The 20029-nt window shown below is 37.8% G+C and overlaps 1 protein-coding gene across 5 annotated transcripts in view; it reads left to right on the top strand.

Moving 5' to 3' along the window:
- The window catches only part of LOC110832228 (putative tRNA (uracil-O(2)-)-methyltransferase), a 101456-nt gene extending 89786 nt beyond the window's left edge, over positions 1 to 11670 (top strand). Inside the window, exons 3-10 of one of the 5 annotated variants that reach the window (XM_087346363.1) lie at positions 41 to 140; positions 2661 to 2880; positions 5062 to 5198; positions 6380 to 6472; positions 7214 to 7689; positions 8406 to 8734; positions 9388 to 9639; positions 9927 to 11670. In XM_087346363.1, the coding sequence (XP_087202489.1) occupies positions 7311 to 7689; positions 8406 to 8734; positions 9388 to 9639; positions 9927 to 10871 (1905 nt within the window). In that variant the 5' untranslated portion in view covers positions 41 to 140; positions 2661 to 2880; positions 5062 to 5198; positions 6380 to 6472; positions 7214 to 7310 and the 3' untranslated portion in view covers positions 10872 to 11670. Of the gene's footprint in view, positions 1 to 40; positions 141 to 2660; positions 2881 to 4874; positions 5199 to 6088; positions 6226 to 6284; positions 6304 to 6379; positions 6473 to 7213; positions 7690 to 8405; positions 8735 to 9387; positions 9640 to 9926 lie in introns of those variants that run through there. The other 4 variants (XM_087346362.1, XM_087346364.1, XM_022069049.2 and 1 more) reach the window with 4 other exon arrangements.
- Positions 11671 to 20029: the final 8359 nt, after the last annotated feature.

The following is a 20029-nucleotide window of genomic DNA, read 5'->3' as shown; positions in this document are numbered from 1 at the left end:
TATGTATCTCAATTTGTCACTTTTGAGTATATTGTTTCAGGTGGCAAGAATTTTTATTCTGTATGCAATGAGAGCTAAGAAGATGAATATGAAGAAACTTAAACATGCTATATGGAGCATTTTAACCAATGAGTCGTAAGGTGAGGAACCATCTGCATGCATGAACTAGCAAATAGAAACTGTTACAGTAGTCCTCACTCTAGTAGATATTGCAGAATGGGTCAGTGGATGAATAGATTAATAAATGGAAAGCTGATTAAGTGGATAAGTGATTACGAGGTGCGATCGGAAAGTTTCAAGACTGCGCCTATAAAAACCCGTACACTTATCTCAGGTATTAAATTCATCCATCACCCTCGAAGTAGTTCCCTTGGGAGTGAACACAACGATCCCAGCGCCGCTGCCAAGCCTGGAAGCATCCCTGGAAATCTTTCTTTGTCAGCCTGTCAAGCACCATCTGCGATTCTGCCTGAATCTCTTCTATCGTCTCAAATCTCCTTCCCTTTAGCTGAATTTTCATCTTTGGGAAGAGGAAGAAGTCACACGGAGCTAAATCCGGCGAATAAGGAGGGTGCGGGATGACGGCCATGGTGTTTGAGGCCAATAACTGCCGAACTTTGAGGGCGGTGTGCGCTGGCGCGTTGTCATGATGCAGCAGCCAGTTGTGGTTGCGCCACTTTGACGGCCGCTTCCGTCCTTTAGAATCAGCTGACAGGTCCCATAGCCTATCCCAACAATGTCGCACAAGTCGTTGATGGTACGACGTCGATCTTCGTGAATGGCCTGCCAAATCTTCGTAACATTTTCGGGCGTTGTGCTCGAAGATGGTCGTCCAGAACGCTCGTCATCATCGACAGAGGTTCGGCCATTTTTAAAACGTGAATGCCACACAAAAGTTTGTGCACGACCCATTGCGGACTCCCCAAATGCTTGCTTTAGCATTTCATAGGTTTCCGTAGCCGTTTTGGCGAGTCTTTGGCAAAATTTGATTTGTTCATGAAAATCCGCCATTCCGAAATCGCAGGAGGGTCGGTGTAATGCACTACCAAAACGCCCGTAACTAAGAAACAGAACGTCCTGTTACCTGCAAGAGCATGTATACTGCACTGCCATCAAGACTGTCTTCAAAATTAGCAGAGAATATAAGTGCACCCGTTGTTTTTGTTGCCTTACTGCATCTTGCTATTGAAAAGACACTTCACATTGTGGGAAATGAAGATCTTAGTGACTTAGTAATTATACAAGGATGTTAATTACTTGGCTATGCATGTTGCGTTGTTGTGACAGTCGTTGCGTTACATAATTTACCGTTTAAATTAGTGAATGTGTAGTTAATAGCATCTGGTTTGGCGCCATGAAAGGTGTTTATGTTATAGCATGTCTTGAAAGTAAATAATTATAATGGTTCAGATGCTAACCTAGTTGGATAATTGTATGAGATAAGGTATAGACTACTAATGGCCTGTGGTTTGAAATTTTATTTTCATACCCATTTTATATTTATTGGCAGTTTGACTTATTTTATATTAGTTTTTTTCATTTGATTTCATTTTTTTTAATCTATAAATATAACTTTGTGTGTAAGTACAACCATTAACAGGCAGGTTCGACCCGTCATTTCCAAAGCTGCCTTTGCCCGTCTCCTTTCTTCCCTTTAACTAATTAATGAAAGGTGATTAAATCAAGAATGATTAGATAAGTAGAACATGTAGAATAAATTAGAAATGTACAGAACTTTAGTCAGGAAACCTCAAGAGATGAAACCATTTGGAAGACCTGAGTATAAATTGGATGGTGATAAAAAATAGATTTAAAAGAAATGGGACATTATTGTGTGGACTGGATAATCTGTGTCAGCATAGCAGGGTAAGGTCGATTGAAGAGCTCTGTGAACATGGTAATGAACTTTTTGATCAGCCAAGCAATTAGCATGGATTTAATCTCTTGGGAAGTTAGAAGTAAATATGTGGATTTTTCTTTATAAGATTCTGCATGATATTCTTTCTTTGCAGTGTAAGGCACCCTTTATATAGAGTGATGCTTCTTGTATTTGACCTTCATATTGAAGGTGTGGTAAGAGAAAGAATGCTTGTGTCATACTACCACCACAGTCCACAGAGATTCAGTACAGAAAGCAATATTAATGATATCTGCAAGTTGCTTCCCTTCACTGGATTTACTAACACTTTAGCCTCGAAGGGGGTACCCAACCACCCTGAGGTTTATTTCAAGTTAGTACCATTTTAGACACATGAATGTACAATACCTGAGATTTAATTCATTATCCATTTTCATGTGGGTAGGTCATTTTCTGAACAAAGGTTGGAAATGTGCTTTTCAGTGTAACTGAAATTATGCCACATTGTGTTACAGATGGTAAACTTCTGCAACATAGAATAGCACATTATGCGTTGTAGATGGAACAGTTATGGTGTAGTATCAGCTTTCTGTTAATAAATTTGTGTATTTTATGCAGCCGTCAGCGACTGATATCTACCAACAATTAAATGAACCGATGGTTTCAGATCTAGCAGGCTTGTTTTCCTTCTGACTGGTATGAGAGGCAAAGAAGTATGATCTACTTTTCTGCTGTGAATATGTTTCTACAAATTTTATTTCTCATTTATTTTTCTCTCACATAACACTATGTTTGTTTTCAGGCGTATCCCCATGAATATTTTATATGTAAACATAATTCTGGGATGGCTGAGGTCAGATGATATATATATATATATATAATCAGATTTCAGCATACCCTTTCCCTGAACACTGCAACACTGCACTGGCAACTGAAGCAGCCATGCTGTACATTTGTCTCTTCCTCGCGCACAAACTGCCAAGATGCAAGAGATAGTTGATAAGTACTTTCCTGACAACTGGGTGAGTCGTTACCCCAGGGGTTAGTTTTTGTTTGTGTAATAGTCTAATATTTTCTCATGGTTATTTTGACGCAAGATAACTTTTGCCATTGGTGAAATATTGTGAAATTAAAATGAAAAATGTTGTGTTGATAAAACGTTGAACTGGGCTGATGGTTGGGTTAGTTTTCATTTTTATACATTATGTGGCTTTTGTGATGGATTGGGAATTAGTAATAATGTGGATGGAAGGTGTAGCCTGTTTTGAGGCATTGTTCTAATATTTGTGTGAAGGAACAGAGCATAGTTTGCTACCACTGCTCTGGTACATGTAACAGAAGTATTAATCACATAACCTAGACATTTGGTTGGTGTATTATGTAATTGTGTGTTGTGTAATTAAATTGTAAGTTTTATTTGTATTAGAATATTAATTTTTTTGTTTAGATGATAAGCATCTACATGGGCATCACAGTGAATTTAGTTGACTCATGGGAATCATATAAAGTTGAAGATTTCTGTCTTCTGGGTTGTTGCGCTGTGTAGTCTAGTCGATGTTTACCAACGTTTCAGAGGTCATACTGCCTCCGTCATCAGAGTATGAAGATTTCTGTCTTCTGGGTTGTTGCGCTGTGTAGTCTGGTAGATGTTTACCAACGTTTCAGAGGTCATACTGCCTCCGTCATCAGAGTATGAAGATTTCTGTCTTCTGGGTTGTTGCGCTGTGTAGTCTGGTAGATGTTTACCAACGTTTCAGAGGACATACTGCCTCCGTCATCAGAGTATGAAGATTTCTGTCTTCTGGGTTGTTGCGCTGTGTAGTCTGGTAGATGTTTACCAACGTTTCAGAGGTCATACTGCCTCCTCATCAGAGTATGAAGATTTCTGTCTTCTGGGTTGTTGCGCTGTGTAGTCTGGTCGATGTTTACCAACGTTTCAGAGGTCATACTGCCTCCGTCATCAGAGTATGAATAGTTCTGTCTTCTGGGTTGTTGCGCTGTGTAGTCTGGTCGATGTTTACCAACGCTTCAGAGGTCATACTGCCTCCGTCATCAGAGTATGAATAGTTCTGTCTTCTGGGTTGTTGCGCTGTGTAGTCTGGTCGATGTTGACCAATGTTTCAGAGGTCATACTGCCTCCGTCATCAGGGCGATGAGTATGAAGATTTCTGTCTTCTGGGTTGTTGCTCTGTGTAGTCTGGTCGATGTTTACCAACGTTTTGGAGGTCATACTGCCTCCGTCATCAGGGCGATGAGTATGAAGATTTCTGTCTTCTGGGTTGTTGCGCTGAGTAGTCTGGTCGATGTTTACCAACGTTTCGCAGGTCATACTGCCTCCGTTATCAGGGCGATGGGTATGAAGATTTCTGTCTTCTGGGTTGTTGTGCTGTGTAGTCTGGTCAATGTTTACCAACGTTTCAGAGGTCATACTGTCTCCGTCATCAGAGTATGAAGATTTCTGTCTTCTGTGTTGTTGCGCTGTGTAGTCTGGTCGATGTTAACCAACGTTTCAGAGGTCATACTGCCTCCATCATCAGAGTATGAAGATTTCTGTCTTCTGGGTTGTTGCGCTGTGTAGTCTGGTCGATGTTTACCAACGTTTCAGAGGTCATACTGCCTCTGTCATCAGAGTATGAAGATTTCTGTCTTCTGGGTTGTTGCGCTGTGTAGTCTGGTCGATGTTAACCAACGTTTCAGAGGTCATACTGCCAGATTGCCATCTTTTTTTCAATTTGTCTTGTTTTTACCTTACACACACACTACATCACAAACTAGTCACATTAATGTTGGGATCATAATTTTAGTGAATATAAGTAATATAATAGCACAGTTTAGTTGTGATGGTGAATATAGAGTGAACAAACCAACAACTATTAACACTATAATGGACAATATTGCCATACACGTTTTGACCTCAAGAGGTCATCATCAGTGGCGTATGGCAATAGTGTCCTTTATAGTGTTAATAGTTGGTTTGTTCACTCTATATTCTAATACACTACACAGTATGCAAGTTTTAAGATTGTGATGGTGAAGAATTTTGGTACCTCATCTTGTAGCTTAATGAAAACCTCAACATATGATGCCATGATTCTGCTGCTGCTGATGGTCAACATGGATCATCACATGTCTCATTCCTTTTCACAAAACACCTGGAAATTTATCCTTTTGATTCTAAAGCATTTTTGAATTTTGTTTTCCAGCTTGGGAGGGGAATAAATGGTACAAGCAGATTTGAGATCAAGTGATTGCTGATGCCAAATACAATCCTCTGCAAGTATTTGAACTGTTATTGAACACAGCACAGTTTGAATTTAATATAAGAGATGTGTTCAAACATGTGAGTTATATTTCATTATTTAAAAACATTTGTGAAGGAAACGCAGGTTTATACTCTTGTTGACTACAAGAATCTAGGGAACTAATGTAATAAAATCTTCTCGGGTTACAAACTGCGTCAAGATGGGGCTGCAGTCCGTTTCAGAGAAACACCCTGTCTCCATCATCAGGGAATGATGTGATGTGTGGCCGCAATTTGATGTTAATATATACCAAAAGTGGCTCCTCCTAATGTATGATCTCAGACCAATAGGGAGTGCAGACGAACCCATCTTAGTACCATTAGTTCCGCAGCATTGCACCTGGAACATGAGTCATATCATAATTCAAAGGAAATTAGAAAATTTTGTATGAGGCATGACCCTGTTTCAATTTTTGGACACCAGTGTTTTGTTCGGATGGCAAAGCTGTTCACGCAGGCATAAACACGTTGCACGTCAGGTTCGTTTATTATATATTTATGATGAAATTGCTATTTTAATAAAATGTTATATTGAATATGGCAACTACATAATAATTACTTTAATTTTTTATACTCGGTACTACCAACAAACAGTTTTAAGTCGCAGAGTGAAACTGTGATTACGCAAGTAACAAAGATGATCCGCACGTGCATCACTAACCTAATAAAACATAACCTAACTCAACCAAAACTACCCTGTTCAGTAGTAACGGGCGTAGATATGGACTGGACGGAAATAAATGAAATTTGGTATGGGTGTTATGCCTCATGCGACTACTCTTCTTTTTCTCTCGAAATTACATACAATCTGCTATTCTTATGGATTGTAGCGTTCATTTGCTAGTTTGGCAACAGCTGCGATTACATGGCAGCATACTTTCCAACTTATAACTATCGTTTCACAGATGTGAAGTTTGTTGTTATCTGTGGATTAAATACATTCTGGTGGCTGTGATTTATGGTTCAAAGAATGAGTACGGCGAAAGGATTGTACAAATATCTGCTACGTGAATGCCAGAAACTTCCGAAAGATGCAAGCGAATTTTACAAGCATACTGTTAAACAAGTAAGATTTCTGTAACTAAGAATCTTTCTTCAAAAACGTGAATTGACGGTGCAAATTTACAAGTATACTGTTAAACAAGTAAGATTTCTGTGACAAAGAATCTTTCAAAACTTGAATTGAAGGTGCAATTGCCTTTGTGAATTGTGTTTTACAGAGTTTTAAGCAACATATGTTGGAGACGGACGCTTTACGTGTCAAACAAATTATAGAGAGAGCACTGGATGACGCATCATGGGTTGTGAATAAGGCAAGTATTTAGTTGGTTCGAATGGCACAATTATTATTTACTTTCTTATACAAGCACTCATTGTGGTGGCAGCAGGACAGTGTCTTCCATGATGGTTGTGTAGCATCAGTTATAAAAATTGTTTCACATTTATTGACCTACAGGGCAGAATAAAGAATTTGGTCATGTATGACTTTCTTCCTCTGCCTGTTAAAACTTGCAGAATACAAGGGAGACTTCAAGCTGATAATACAGTTCAAGGGAATTGACTGCAGATATTCATCATCCTAATTTGAATTTCCCTAAACTAAACAAAATTAGATATAAATTAACAGTGAGACTGAAAGCACTGTTAGATTGAAACTTGTTCAGAAACATAGAGGGGACCTTCTCTTCTGTACAAGAATTTTGCAGAGTTTCAGTAATTACCAGTATCCATTAAATAACTTACTGCATCATCCTTTTCTCATTCTACTATTATATACTTCAGCGATTGAAAGCAAATGTTGCATAGAAGTGGTTAGCAATCTTACATTTTATTTGTGTGATCCTGGGTGCAGATACAATCCTGTAGTCTGGCTATATTAACCACTGATTTATTATTTTACTATTCCTTATTATCTGTCATCTCTTAATAATTATTTATATTGATCCTCTTGTATCTCAGTGATCTTTACATAACCTCAAAGCATAATATAGAATCATAAAGTAACTGAATGAACAATCCATTTAGTTCATGTGTAATTTTTCTCTTCATTTCAGTATGCAGGAAAATCGAGAAAATAGCATGCAGTTATGACACAGGCAGAAATTGTAGTCTGTTACTAGGCTTCATTTGCTTTATCTTCATAACTAGATCATGTCTTCAAATGACCAGAGGAATTTAGTTCATCATCAGACACATGCCTCACTGGAACAGTTCTGGAAGGCAGTTGATATCTGGAACAACTTTCCCCATGTAGTAAATAGACGATTATGTGGGGTGACATTTTTGTTCAGTGGCAAGATTTTGAATCCTGAAGTAGATTATAACATAATTGTATCAAAGCTCAGGGATACAAATATATCAGCTGCTACTGTAGTTGAAGAAGAACATCTTTTAAAGGCTCTAGAAACAGCTGGAATTCAGACAGAGAAGAATTGTGATATTTCTGAGGCTGGCATCTACATTTACTTCAAGAAACTGTTACCAAGAAACAGTGATAGATTCAAACCATGTTTGGAACTTGTTATTATAGGTTAGTAATGTTGTATTGCTCCATGATAGAATTCATATATTTTTTTTTTGCCAAAATGTTGCATTAAAAACTGTGTGTGATAAGCATATCTATAGAGTGAAACATTTTCTCCAGAAAAGTAAGCAGACCTTGTGTATATCTTCTTTTTTTTAAGTAAACTTTTCTAATATTCATTAACTCATTTCTCTCATGTGGGACATTGTCCCATCCATAGATCAATGTAGCTGCTTGAATATGAGGTAATACCACAGTTAATGAGATGTTTGGTAAGGACAAAAAACTTTTCTTATGTGACCCTTGGTGAAGATGACATATTCCTTCGCAGTGCTTATCCACTTCGGATATCCTGCCAAAATTGGTCACTGATGTCATCTGTCATGAAAATGTAAAATGTGAATTTTTAAGGTTCTTTGTTTGTTAATTTTACAGTGCAACTGATAAGCATGAATTGTGTGATAAAACACTGTATAGGATGCAGTTATGCACATAAAAATCTAGTTACCTAGCTAGAAGGCGAATAGTCAATTTTATTTTCCCTGTGCTATTAATGATTTACTCTTAAGATGTTTACATTTTAAGTGAGTCATTTGGTGAAACGTGGCATTTATTTGTATGTATCAGAAATGATCATTCAACATGTCAGTCAAGGACCCAATATTTTGTTATTTCTTTGACCACTTTTTGCGCATGGTGTTGTGAATTTTATGCTGTTGCAGATAAGTTTCAGAATGTGGCCCACTTCATCGGTCTGCAGGAAGATTATGAACAGCCAAATCTCACCCTTAGTTTTCCCTACATTTTGTGTTACCAAGAAGATAAAAAAGAAATTGTTTTGGCCATAAAGACTGAGAATAGTTCATGTATTTCAAGTGTGGACTGGATAAAGGCCTACTTATTTCCCAAAATTATAAAATGGGCTGAGACCGCTGATGTTAAGAATGAAAGCAGTGGTTTGGTAACATCTTCAATTACCTTGGTTAATATTGCAAAGTACAGTAAGATGTACCAGGAACTGAAGAAGAAATATGCACTTCAGATGGTACAGGTAAAGTAATATTTATTTACTAGATGCATCCATGCAAATATGCAATAAGATTTCAAACAATACTGTAAGAATTTTCTTACAGATTTGCTTATATTAAATAGATCTTATTTTCTAGTTAAGCTTGTTGAATCAAGTGAAACCTTTTACTCATTCTGTATCAGATTTTGGAACCTGGTTTCTTTTGTGAAATTTTTACATCAATATTTTTGTTCTTGTATTTTGTGTGACTTATGAGTTACTAGATGTTTCTTGGCAACATAACATTTTTTTTTGTTTCCTGCAGCAAGTGTTAAGGATTCAGCTGTGAAATATATTTAAAAACATGGACTTCCCCCCCCCCTCCCCCTGTGTCTCATGGTTCTGAAGATATGTCTGATCTGAACATTTTTTGAAGAGGCATGAAAAATGTACTTTGTTGTGTTCCGTAATTCTGTGCAATTTACAATCTAGAAAACAGAATTCACTTGCACATATCTTGGGCACAATGTACTGTAGTAATACAATTTTCTTTTTTATATTAAAAAAAAGAAAGAGAGGGGGGAAGAAGGATTTTCACGTTAGTTGTTATGACATGCGTCAATGGGATGTAAAGTATACTTTGACAGATACAGATATTGAAAGCTGTTTCTATTTGTAACTTATTTCTGTTTTAGATATGGCCTGAAAACACGGATCCTCTGAAATTTGTGTATGAAGATGTAGCCATTGCAACATACTTGTTGCTGCTTTGGGAACAGGAGAGACTGCAGAGAGGAACACCAGATGCATACCAGACATTTGTTGACCTTGGTTGTGGGAATGGTCTTCTGGTCCATATACTTAGTAGTGAAGGTCATCAAGGTGTTGGGTTAGATGTTAGGAAGAGGAAAATCTGGGATTTATATCCTTCCAGTACCAAACTACAGGTATATGCATCATAAGTTAATTTAACCTCCTTATTAAGAAGTCTAGTACTATAGGCTGTACAAAAATATTGAAAATTAACTAACATGTAAGAGATGTAAATTTTATTTATTGTACTGTACAAAATACTATGATTTATATCTTTTAAAGTATCTGACTTTCCCCCCCCCCCCCCTGTTTTTGTTGTGCGAAGGAGTTCCAGCACAGAATATTTTCTTTACAAAAAATAGGGGAAATACTGCTGTGAGTTGTTTAATTTGTGAATAATTATTATGACTTCATTTTGTAGGTTCAGTCAATTTTTCCATCTGCTGAATGTCTATTCCCTGAAGCTGATTGGTTAATTGGTAACCATTCAGATGAGTTGACACCATGGATTCCTATTATTGCAGCGCGAAGCTCCCGAAGTTGTCGATTCTTTCTTCTTCCTTGCTGTTGCTATGAATTAAATGGACAGAAATACCAGCGTAACAATTCTTCACACAGTCAATATATGGACTACCTGGATTACATATATAAATTATGTAAAGTATGTGGATTTACTACTAAAATTGATAGGCTGAGAATCCCTTCCACCAAAAGAATATGTCTCGTTGGTTGTGAAAGAAATTACCCGGAACACAAATCACTAAAAATGGATAGAGATATTCAGTTTTTAATAGATTCAAAAACCAGCAAGAGAATGGAAGCAACGATTGGAGAACTGTCTGGCTGTTCTGAAATTAAAGGTTCGACCAATAAATGGGTGCAAGATGTCAGGATTCGTGAAAAAGAAGAAAAGGTCCGCAATTGTACGCAACTTCACAGGGGGTTTGTGGAAGAAATTTTAAAGTTAGTCACAGAACAATTACTGAGCAAGCATTACTATATATTGGTAAGTAGTATGGAAGGTGAAAAGCGATTGTGGAATGCGGGAGAAAAGATGCTGTTGGCAGAATTAGCATCTCTGATACCGAGAGAGAAACTGAAACAATTGAAGAATGAGTGTGGTGGAGTGCAGACATTGTTAAAGAATAATGGCTATGTTTTCCTTCTAGAGCATGGTTATGTTCAACTAAGAGTTCCATCAGTGAATGCATCATTTCAAGAGAACAAACCTATCTCAAGGCGAAAACGTCATAGTCCAGGAAATATTAGGAATGTTTCAAGGAAACAGAAGCTCTGTTGGTTCCATTTTAATCATCCAGATGGCTGTCCACTCTCAGATGATGACTGTTCATACAGACATGGATGAGCATAAATATGCTGTGTCCACTCTAATATAAGATAATCCTCCTTCTGAAAACTTAAATACATAGGAAAAAAATTGTGATCCAATTTTATTGATAAATCACTTATTTTGTAATTATTTAATGTAATTCTGAAGTAACAGGGTTTAAGTACTTGGCTCTGCTCTTGCTGTGGATAGCAAACCATTGTTAGTAAAAACACAAGTATGTTTTACTGCTGCTGATATAAACATTATGTAGTGAATTAAATTGCTTTAAATGGTAGGATATTTGATGAATAATGCATTGGAAAGTATATGGGAGGGAACTGTTTTTGCCTAATGTAGGATCTTAAACCCTTTCATTCCGTGTAGCGACTCAATGTAAAATTATACACTGAGCCATGCCTCATGGCTTGAAGTGGTCCCTCTCCCTTCCCCCCTCCCCTCTACATTCTTTGGAGCCAGTGGCTGGCCTGCAGGGCAGAGGAGAAGACGTATAGGTCTGTTTCTTTAAAGCAACGAGTCGTAACCCCGATCGGAGCCTGAGCCTTGTTAACACTGAAAGGTGGTATATTAATAGGCCAAACATGTTTCGACCCCAAGGGTTCATCTTAAGTGGCCAATCAGACAGTAACACACAGTGTTGAATTACCAGAATAATACATCCAAAACTACATAAAATGCCAATTCTAACTTTTGTATTGCCAATTTCTATGAAACAATACAGTTCTTATTGGATATAAAAATATTATTACAATTAAAATTTGTATAAGTCAGACATTTAAAGAAATTAAAGTACTATTGTTGTCGTTATTCACACTCACTCCAGGCCTTAGTATATTTTATTTGAGTAAGAGACACACAAAATGTTTGGCATTGAGTGTACGAGTCTTCAATTTATGATGTGTCCTTACTTGATATCTGTCAGGGCAAATATTCCAGGATCTGACTCCAAGCAGAAGTGGTGAGACGTAAATCTTACATTCTCATACGTTTTGGTGAGAGGAGTCAAAACACACAACAGACAAGTGGGAAGAAATCCTCGTCTGCCTGATGATGATTGCCTCGTGCTCAGTCAGAAGTTTCTGGAGTGTTTCCGATCAAATATCAGTCTTATTTATTAACTTCTTCATAATTATTGTGACAGACACCTCTGCTTCAATAAATATGTTGCCTTATTAAAAATAATCACCACTCTTTCCTAAATGAAAGTAAACTGTAACAGTCATATTTGGGCATGATGGACATTGAAAAATTCATTATTAGACTCGGAACCATTACTAAAAATATATTAAGATAGACAGGACACATACCATATATGAATACAACAAGGAAGAATTCCAGAAAGAGACCAAATAGCATACAATAATGGATACAGTTACACGGACTTTGGTAAATCGTATAAGAAAGTTATTAAAACATGTAAGTTATCCACTGAGACGCCTTCCACCAAGGAGAATAAAATATGGTCAAAGTTCACATATTTTGGCGATGATATTAGAACCATCACTAAAATATTAGGGGAGGGAAGGATTTTTTGTGATATTGATAAGCCTAGGAAATGTTTATATTGTTCTGGACCCAAATCATGAGGTCTGGCAACTTGATTAATATAGAGACATTGGAATGTGTAGTAATTAACATTCCATGTTTGTCATCCAATACAAAGATGTTATTTGACATATCATTGTTAAATCTGGAACATGTCGTAGCCATTTGATGTTAGTTTTGTCGCATATGCAGGTGGCGTTCCATCATAAAACTGCAGCAAATTATCTTTGTCCTACATGATGACAGTTCTACAAACCTGTGGAAAACATCCTTCTTAGCATCGTGTGTATTTTTTAAGAAACATCCAATTTCAGATGTTTGTTAATATTGCAGTTAGGATGTGCAGTAGCTAGAATCTGGAACCACCATGTTTGTTAACCATGCAGCTGGCTTCATTTGCCATGGAGAACTTTTCCATTCACATATACACACATCAAAGAAGATTATTCCTACCAGCATCTGTGCAAATAATCTTGCTGAACATCTGCCTGACTCTTGTGCCCTGCGTAATGTACTATTCACTGTATGTGGAAGACTGCAGTCAGGAAGAATTAGTGCAGTTTAATCATTTGTTGAAATGATAAAATATTTTATGGATTAGTGAGCTTTAACTCAATTTAACATTTGTGTAGCAAATTGAAAGAGCTGGGATGGCTCAGTCAGAATAGTGACTGGGTGCAGGCTGGATGACTGGGGTTCGATCCCCGAAGTGGCCAGAGGATCTTTCCTCCAGCCTCTGCCTTCATACAGGCTCAGGGGCCCACCCCGTCACATGTACAATTGGTACCAGGGTCCTTTCCCAAGGGATAAAGTTCAGCTGGGGCGTGATGCTTACCTCTCACCCCCTACTAGAGCCGATGTCAAAAGTAGGAGCTATACCACCTCTCCCCCCAACATGCCGTGTAGCAGAGGACTGATTTACTTTTACGTATGCCGGTAAGGTCTGAGGAGAAGGGGCAAGCAAAGCCTGTTGGCCAAAGGAGGCAGCCCCTCCACCAGGCTTGGGCAGCTGAGCGGCTCATAACCCACACTGCCTTAAATCTCTAATATGAAAGAAACTGATATAAAACAATGCCGGCCTGATTCTCCATTGATGACCCTAAGGAAAAAGAAAGTAAAAAAAATCAGTTCTATGTTCCCAAGAGGATAAAAGCAATTAACTAGAAACTAACTAACTATGGTACAAGTTTACTGAGATTTCAGATGTGCTTATCGCTTCCATTGTCAGGGTGACATCTACCCAACTACACACAGCAGCAACCCAGAAGAAAAGGATATTCTTACTTGCCACCATGAGAACTTGAAATTTCACTAACTCTTTTGCCAATAGATAGAATTGTTACCTGTCTCCAGTTAGCATGATGGGTAATGTCCTAGAAGTTCCATTATTTTAATAAGATACCATTGTTCTGTATTGGTGTGAAGCATAAATTGGAAGATTCAAAATCAAAGTAGTCACAGAAATATTTGTACATAAGAAGACAGATTATGAGAGTAACCAACTTTGTAATTATGCATTTCATTTACTGTTTTCAATATAGAAAAATAAACAAGTTTGTGACAGTCTTGTAATGTAACTTGATTGTTGGAAACAAGAAATATGACATAATTCTGTTGAAGAAACCTTACCAGTTCAAAAAGGAAATGTGAGGATAGCATAAGAGGATATTTTACAGAAGTAGCTTTTTGGGTGATACATATTTAATTAGATTGTGTAAGGTCCAACAGCCCTTTCTTCTATCTTCTTTCCTTAATCTATTTCCAGGGGGTCTTAGAATTTATTACTTTAATCTGTTGGTTAATTATAAGCTAGGGTCGTGCTTTAGTTCAGGCCATTAATCTCCATCTTCCTACTGCACAGACTTGAGATTGTTGCCTATCTTGGTATTTCCTGAAGGCATATTGTAACACATAGTTAAAGAACATTGGAGACAAAGTATCTCCTTGTTTTAGACAGGTTTAGTTGTGAAACAAAATATTTTACTTTTATGGTTCTGTGTTATGGGCAGGAAGAGTTCAAGAAAAACAAACTTGGCAGTAGTGTGGAATTTTAAGGTTATCTTCAAGATATTTAACATAGAGAAAGCTTAATTGAATTGTGATAGTAATAACAGATTTGTAGGAATAGCAGTGTGTAACAGGAAATCTTGTAGAAATTTACTGACATTTCAGAAATGCTTACAGCATTAAGCACCTAGGGTTACTGACATTTCAGAGGTGCTTACTGCCATCATCTGATAATGGAGGCAGTACAGATGAAACGTCAAACAGTATCTATCAGACTACATGGTGCAACATCCCAAAACACAGCCATCTTCATACTTGTCATTGTGAGAAGTTGAAATCTCACCATGGACAGAACAATGCTTGTTGGCAATTATGTCACATATTAAAAGTTTCTCGTCATCAGCAGACAGGCGGATAAAATTATCTTAGGGTAGCTAATAAGCCTTTGAAAGGGTTACAAAGGTCAAATATCTGGGAACAACAATAACAAATCAAAATGACACTCATGAGGAAGTTAGGAGGAGATTAAATTCTGGAAATGTTTGCTACTTCTCAGTTCAAAATATTTTGTCTTCCCGTCTGATTTCTAAGAACCTGAAAATTAAAGTATTCAAAACAATAATCTTGCCTGTTGTTTTGTATGGGTGCGAAACATGGTCTCTCACTCAGAGGGAGGAACATAGATTCCAGGGGTTTGAGAATAGGGTGTTGAGGAGGATATTTTGGCCTAAGAGGGAAGATGATGGGACATGGAGAAAACTGCATAATGATGAGCTTAAAAATCTGTACTCCTCCCCTAGTATTGTCAGGGTGATTAAGTAGAGAAGAATGAGATGGGCTGGGCATGTAGCGCACATGGATGGTACAAGAGGTGTGCACTGGGTATTGGTCGGGAAACCTGAGGGGAAGAGACCATTGGGGAGACCTAGACGTAGATGGGAGGATAATCTCAGGCGGGATCTATGGGAGATAGGAATTGAAGGAAACTGGATTTTGTTGGCCCAGGACAGGGTCCGGTGGAGGGCTTTGGTTAATTCGGTGACGAACCTTTGGGTTCGGTAAGCCATCTAGTTAGTTAGTTTTCATTGGATTTTGTGGACACAATTGAATGACAAGTAATTGACAAACAAAATTGTATACAAACATGCCCTACAATGTGAAGGATGTGTATTATACATATTATCTTGAGGATGATTCAATATGAAATGGTGATACTTAGCTTGCAGTATGTACTGCCACCGGCAGATCGGTATATAAGTGTGAAGTCTTTATAAATATCCTGAAGACAAGAACAGATGAGACACCAGTGAAAATTCAATGGTCATTGTTAGCATTCGATTCTACTAAGAAAGTTCTTTCTCCAGGGAGGCAATTAATCCCCCCCCCCCCCGTGCAATACAGATACTATTAGTGTGCAGATTGAAACAGTGCGTCTGAATGGCTAGTCAACAATTGAAGTGTTGGAGTCACTCCTTGGTATGGTTTGTAAGGTGACTGAGGAGGTTGTTTATTTAAAGAAGGGCAATGTTGAGCTCAAGGGTCAAGTTAATGACCTCCAGGTCTAGTTGCTGGCTCTATAAAGCCCTCTGGAAATGAGAGGCATAATAACCAATTTGACACTAGGTCACTGTCTTTGCAGCCCAAGTCACATTAAGATGCTGTAGTCAGCTGATTGCAGCACCTGAATTCCATCACTATGGTGTCAGGAGAAAATGTCATCTTTGAAGTTGACATCAGGGAATAATGCTGATGGTATCTCAAATCTAAAAGTTTATGATGATGGTGCATTATTTAAATAAAAAGTTTTTTGGATGTTTTCCATCGTCTAATAAAATAATAAAATTGAACAACGTTAAACTATTTGAACGTCAACATTTCCTATTTTATTGAATTACTTTCACTGTCAGTTTTTTTGGTTTCTTAGTTTTCTGGACTTTGGTTTTACATTTCTTCCATCATAAGCACCTAACTTTTATATTTGTTACATAATTGTTTTGGAGAATGTTTTTTTTACGTCCCACTGATGTATGTTTTGGTAATCCGCTTATATTCTGGGACTTTCACTTTTTGCCTTGTCTGGAGAGAGGAATTAGCTCTATCAATTGGGCCCAACAGAGTAGGTTACCTGAAGACGTAGATAGACTCCCATCTCCGAAACATCGTTCAACTTTATTATTTTAATAAATGATGGAAAACATCAAAAAAAAACTTTTTATTTAAATGCTGATGGTGCTTACTGGACACAGTCAGTGTCCAGATCAGAAATATTAAGTTCACTTACACTTTATTTGGCTGCATTATATATGTACCTGCTCAAACACACTAATGAAACATGTAGTAAATGAACACAGGTGTTAGATCCTATGAAACAGAAAAAGATCTCCCTTCAAAATTATCTAAATACTTACAAGTTACAGGCATCATTAATCAAATCTTTAAACCCTCTAAAACCCCAACACAAACTAAATTGAAAACATATAAAATCTTGGCCATAACCTGGATAATGAAACAACGTGACAAATCAAGAATTGCAGCAGCAGAGATGAAGTTTTTAAGAAGAACAGCCAAATAAACATGGATATATCATTAAAGAAATTACGTCATCCACAAAGAACTACAAACAGAGCCAATATTGGAAAAAATCCACAGATACAGAAGGAACTGGATCCAACATGTATGAAGAATAGACAAGGACAGATTGCTACATCAAATTTTGAAACATAAACCAATAGGAAAAAGAAACAAAGGACCCCCTTTAAAAAGATTCCTGGATGACTGAGGCCGGAACGGGTCACAAGGCTCAAAATCCTTGACAGCTAGATGATGATGACGATAATGAAGTGTTAGATTTACATGTTACTTTAACCAGGAACTTCCAATTTTAGCAGAAAAAGGTAAACCTTAAATTAATTTTGGTACTGCTGAAGATGTGTAACACTAAAATCCTAGTAACAACATGTATCTATGTCAAATAAATAAAGACAGTGGTTTTTGTTTGTTTCTACAAAACTGCACAAGTCATGAGGAACAGCACATGTAGAACAGATACTGCAAACAGTTTCATCTTGACAAATGAGGATGCAGTCGTTCTAATACTAAAAAGTAAAGCAGTCCCACTACATGACATGTTGGTTGTTTGGGAGGAGAGGAGATGTAACTCCTACTCATTCTTAATCTCAGCACTAGATGGGAGAGAACGGTCAGCATCACGCCCCAGCCATGCTTTACCCCTGGGAAAGACCCCGGTACCCATTGGATAGGAGGTTGGATGGGTCCCAGAGCCAGTCTGGATGCCCTGTCAGGGATCGAACCCCAGTCATCCAGCCTGTAGCTAGTCACTATACTGTCTGAGCTATACTGGCTCTCTCATTATAAATACCAAGAAGGTTTAATAGAAGTCCATGAAAGGAAAGGGTGATTACCAGAAACCAGCCCCTCGATGAGGGGGGCAGGGGTTGATATATGAAACTGGAGACTACAGATTTCTACAGGCAGGTCTGGCATGGCCTAATTCTGAGTCCTCTGTTAACTGGAATTGTAGAAGAAATAGAAAAGATCGCTCTGACTGACTTCAAGCCAGGATATCACTTCCAATCTTGCTCTTCAGTAGCTAGCAACCTCTGGAAATATCTCAGTTGTGTTTATTGATGTGAACAAATGAATAAAGATGAAGAGGACAAAGTTTTGGAATAAGTTACTCTCCCTGAGAATTTAAGAAGCTGAGTGATGTTATTTCTTGGAACACATGGCTGACAAATTATTTCCACATTACCTTCTGCATGACTTTTAACTGAAATGTTCTGTGTTCATAATTATGACAACTTTGACCTTAATACCACATAAAGGTATTAATATTTTTGTTGTAAGAAGTCCACTTGTGCTAGAATACTCTGAATGTAACTGAAATACTGAGTGTCATGGGACTCCCTCCATATAGAAATCACACAAAACTTGCAGTGGTCCTGTATATCCAGGACTATTCAGATTGACTTAAATTGACACTACTTTTAATTGAGAAATCTTTTAATATCAGTTTAATTTCTGTTGTCATGATTTCCATGCATCCCTGTGGGTGTTTATCAGTAAGACATAGCCTAGTTATTATATGATGTCATGGTCACAGTAATAGTTATACTGCCAAATAATGACATCACCAAATCACATTTTCTGATATCATGTATACTATTTTTATCATATGGAGTGACACAGTATTAAAAAATGTATGTGAGCCACATGTGGCAAAGGGTCTGTGGTTTGAGAAACTGTCTTAATGCTACCATAGAGAAACAATTTCCTTACTTGATACATTCACAACCTTCTCGAAGGTATCACCACCTTGTCGAAGGCAATCTGCCGGGTGAGGAGGCTTGCGTGCTCAAATGACCCTTAGGGCTATGCCGGCCTGAGCTTCAGCTCATGGTAGGGTCACCCAAGCCGGACAGGTCTAAGGAGATGCGCTAGACTAAGAGTGATACCCTGGTCCTCCAGGTTGGGGGTTGGGTGTAGGGCTAACAACCTTTCACCTTTAAAAAAAATATGTGTTACGAAAAAATCAACCAAGCCTCGGATCAGGACGGACTCTTTGGCACGACCACGGCAATTGAAAAAGGACATGAGATTTGGTACCTGGAACATTAGGAGCCTCTATAGGGCTGGGGCACTGAAATCAGTGTGTAGGGAATTAGGGAATTATAAGTTAGACTTAGTGGCAGTGCAGGAAGTGCGATGGGAGGGGGAGGGCACGATCCCAGTGGACAATTTTACATTTTTCTATGGAAAGGGGAATGACAATCATCAGCTAGGGACGGGTTTTTTTGTTCATAGCAGAATTAGGGCAGCAGTTAAGAGAGTAGAATTTGTTAGTGACAGGTTGTCTTACGTAATTTTGGAAGGACGTTGGTGCGACATCATTGTCCTTAATGTTCATGCCCCAACTGAAGACAAAAGCGATGATATCAAGGATAGCTTTTATGAAGAATTGGAATCAGTATTTGATACATTTGGCAAGTATCACATGAAAATTCTGCTAGGAGATTTCAATGCAAAAATTGGGAGGGAGGATGTCTTCAAACCCACAATAGGCAGCGAGAGTCTCCATGCACTTAGTAATGATAATGGCGTCAGAGCAGTGACCTTCGCTACGTCAAAAGATTTAATTGTAAAAAGTACAAAATTTCCACACCGTGATGTTCATAAATACACTTGGACTTCCCCAGATGGCAGAACACACAATCAAATAGATCATGTTTAGTAGATAAGAGAAGGCAGACAAATGTAATTGATGTGAGATCATTCAGAGGAGCAGATTGCGACACTGATCATTATCTGGTGGTAGCAAAAGTGAGGGAGCGGCTTTCAGTAAGTAGACGAACTAAACAAAATTTTGACACAGAAAGATTTGATTTGAAAAAATTAAGTGAGGGAGAGGCAAAGGAACAATATCAAGTTGAAATTTCGAATAGGTTTCAAATTTTAGAGACAAATGAGGATAATGAAAGTGTGGACATCAACAGGGAGTGGGAAAATGTCAGAAACTGCATCAAAATTTCAGCAAAAGAGAAACTAGGATACTACAGGAGAAAGCAAAATAAACCGTGGTTTGATGAAGAATGTTCAAAATTAAT

This window comes from Zootermopsis nevadensis, unplaced genomic scaffold (assembly GCF_977971745.1).
Source record: "Zootermopsis nevadensis isolate Lab colony 2312 unplaced genomic scaffold, Znev_1.0 Znev_ptg000010l, whole genome shotgun sequence".
NCBI lineage: Eukaryota > Metazoa > Arthropoda > Insecta > Blattodea > Termopsidae > Zootermopsis > Zootermopsis nevadensis.
Note: the sequence above shows the minus strand (reverse complement) of the source record. Positions and strands in the feature narration are given on the sequence as shown.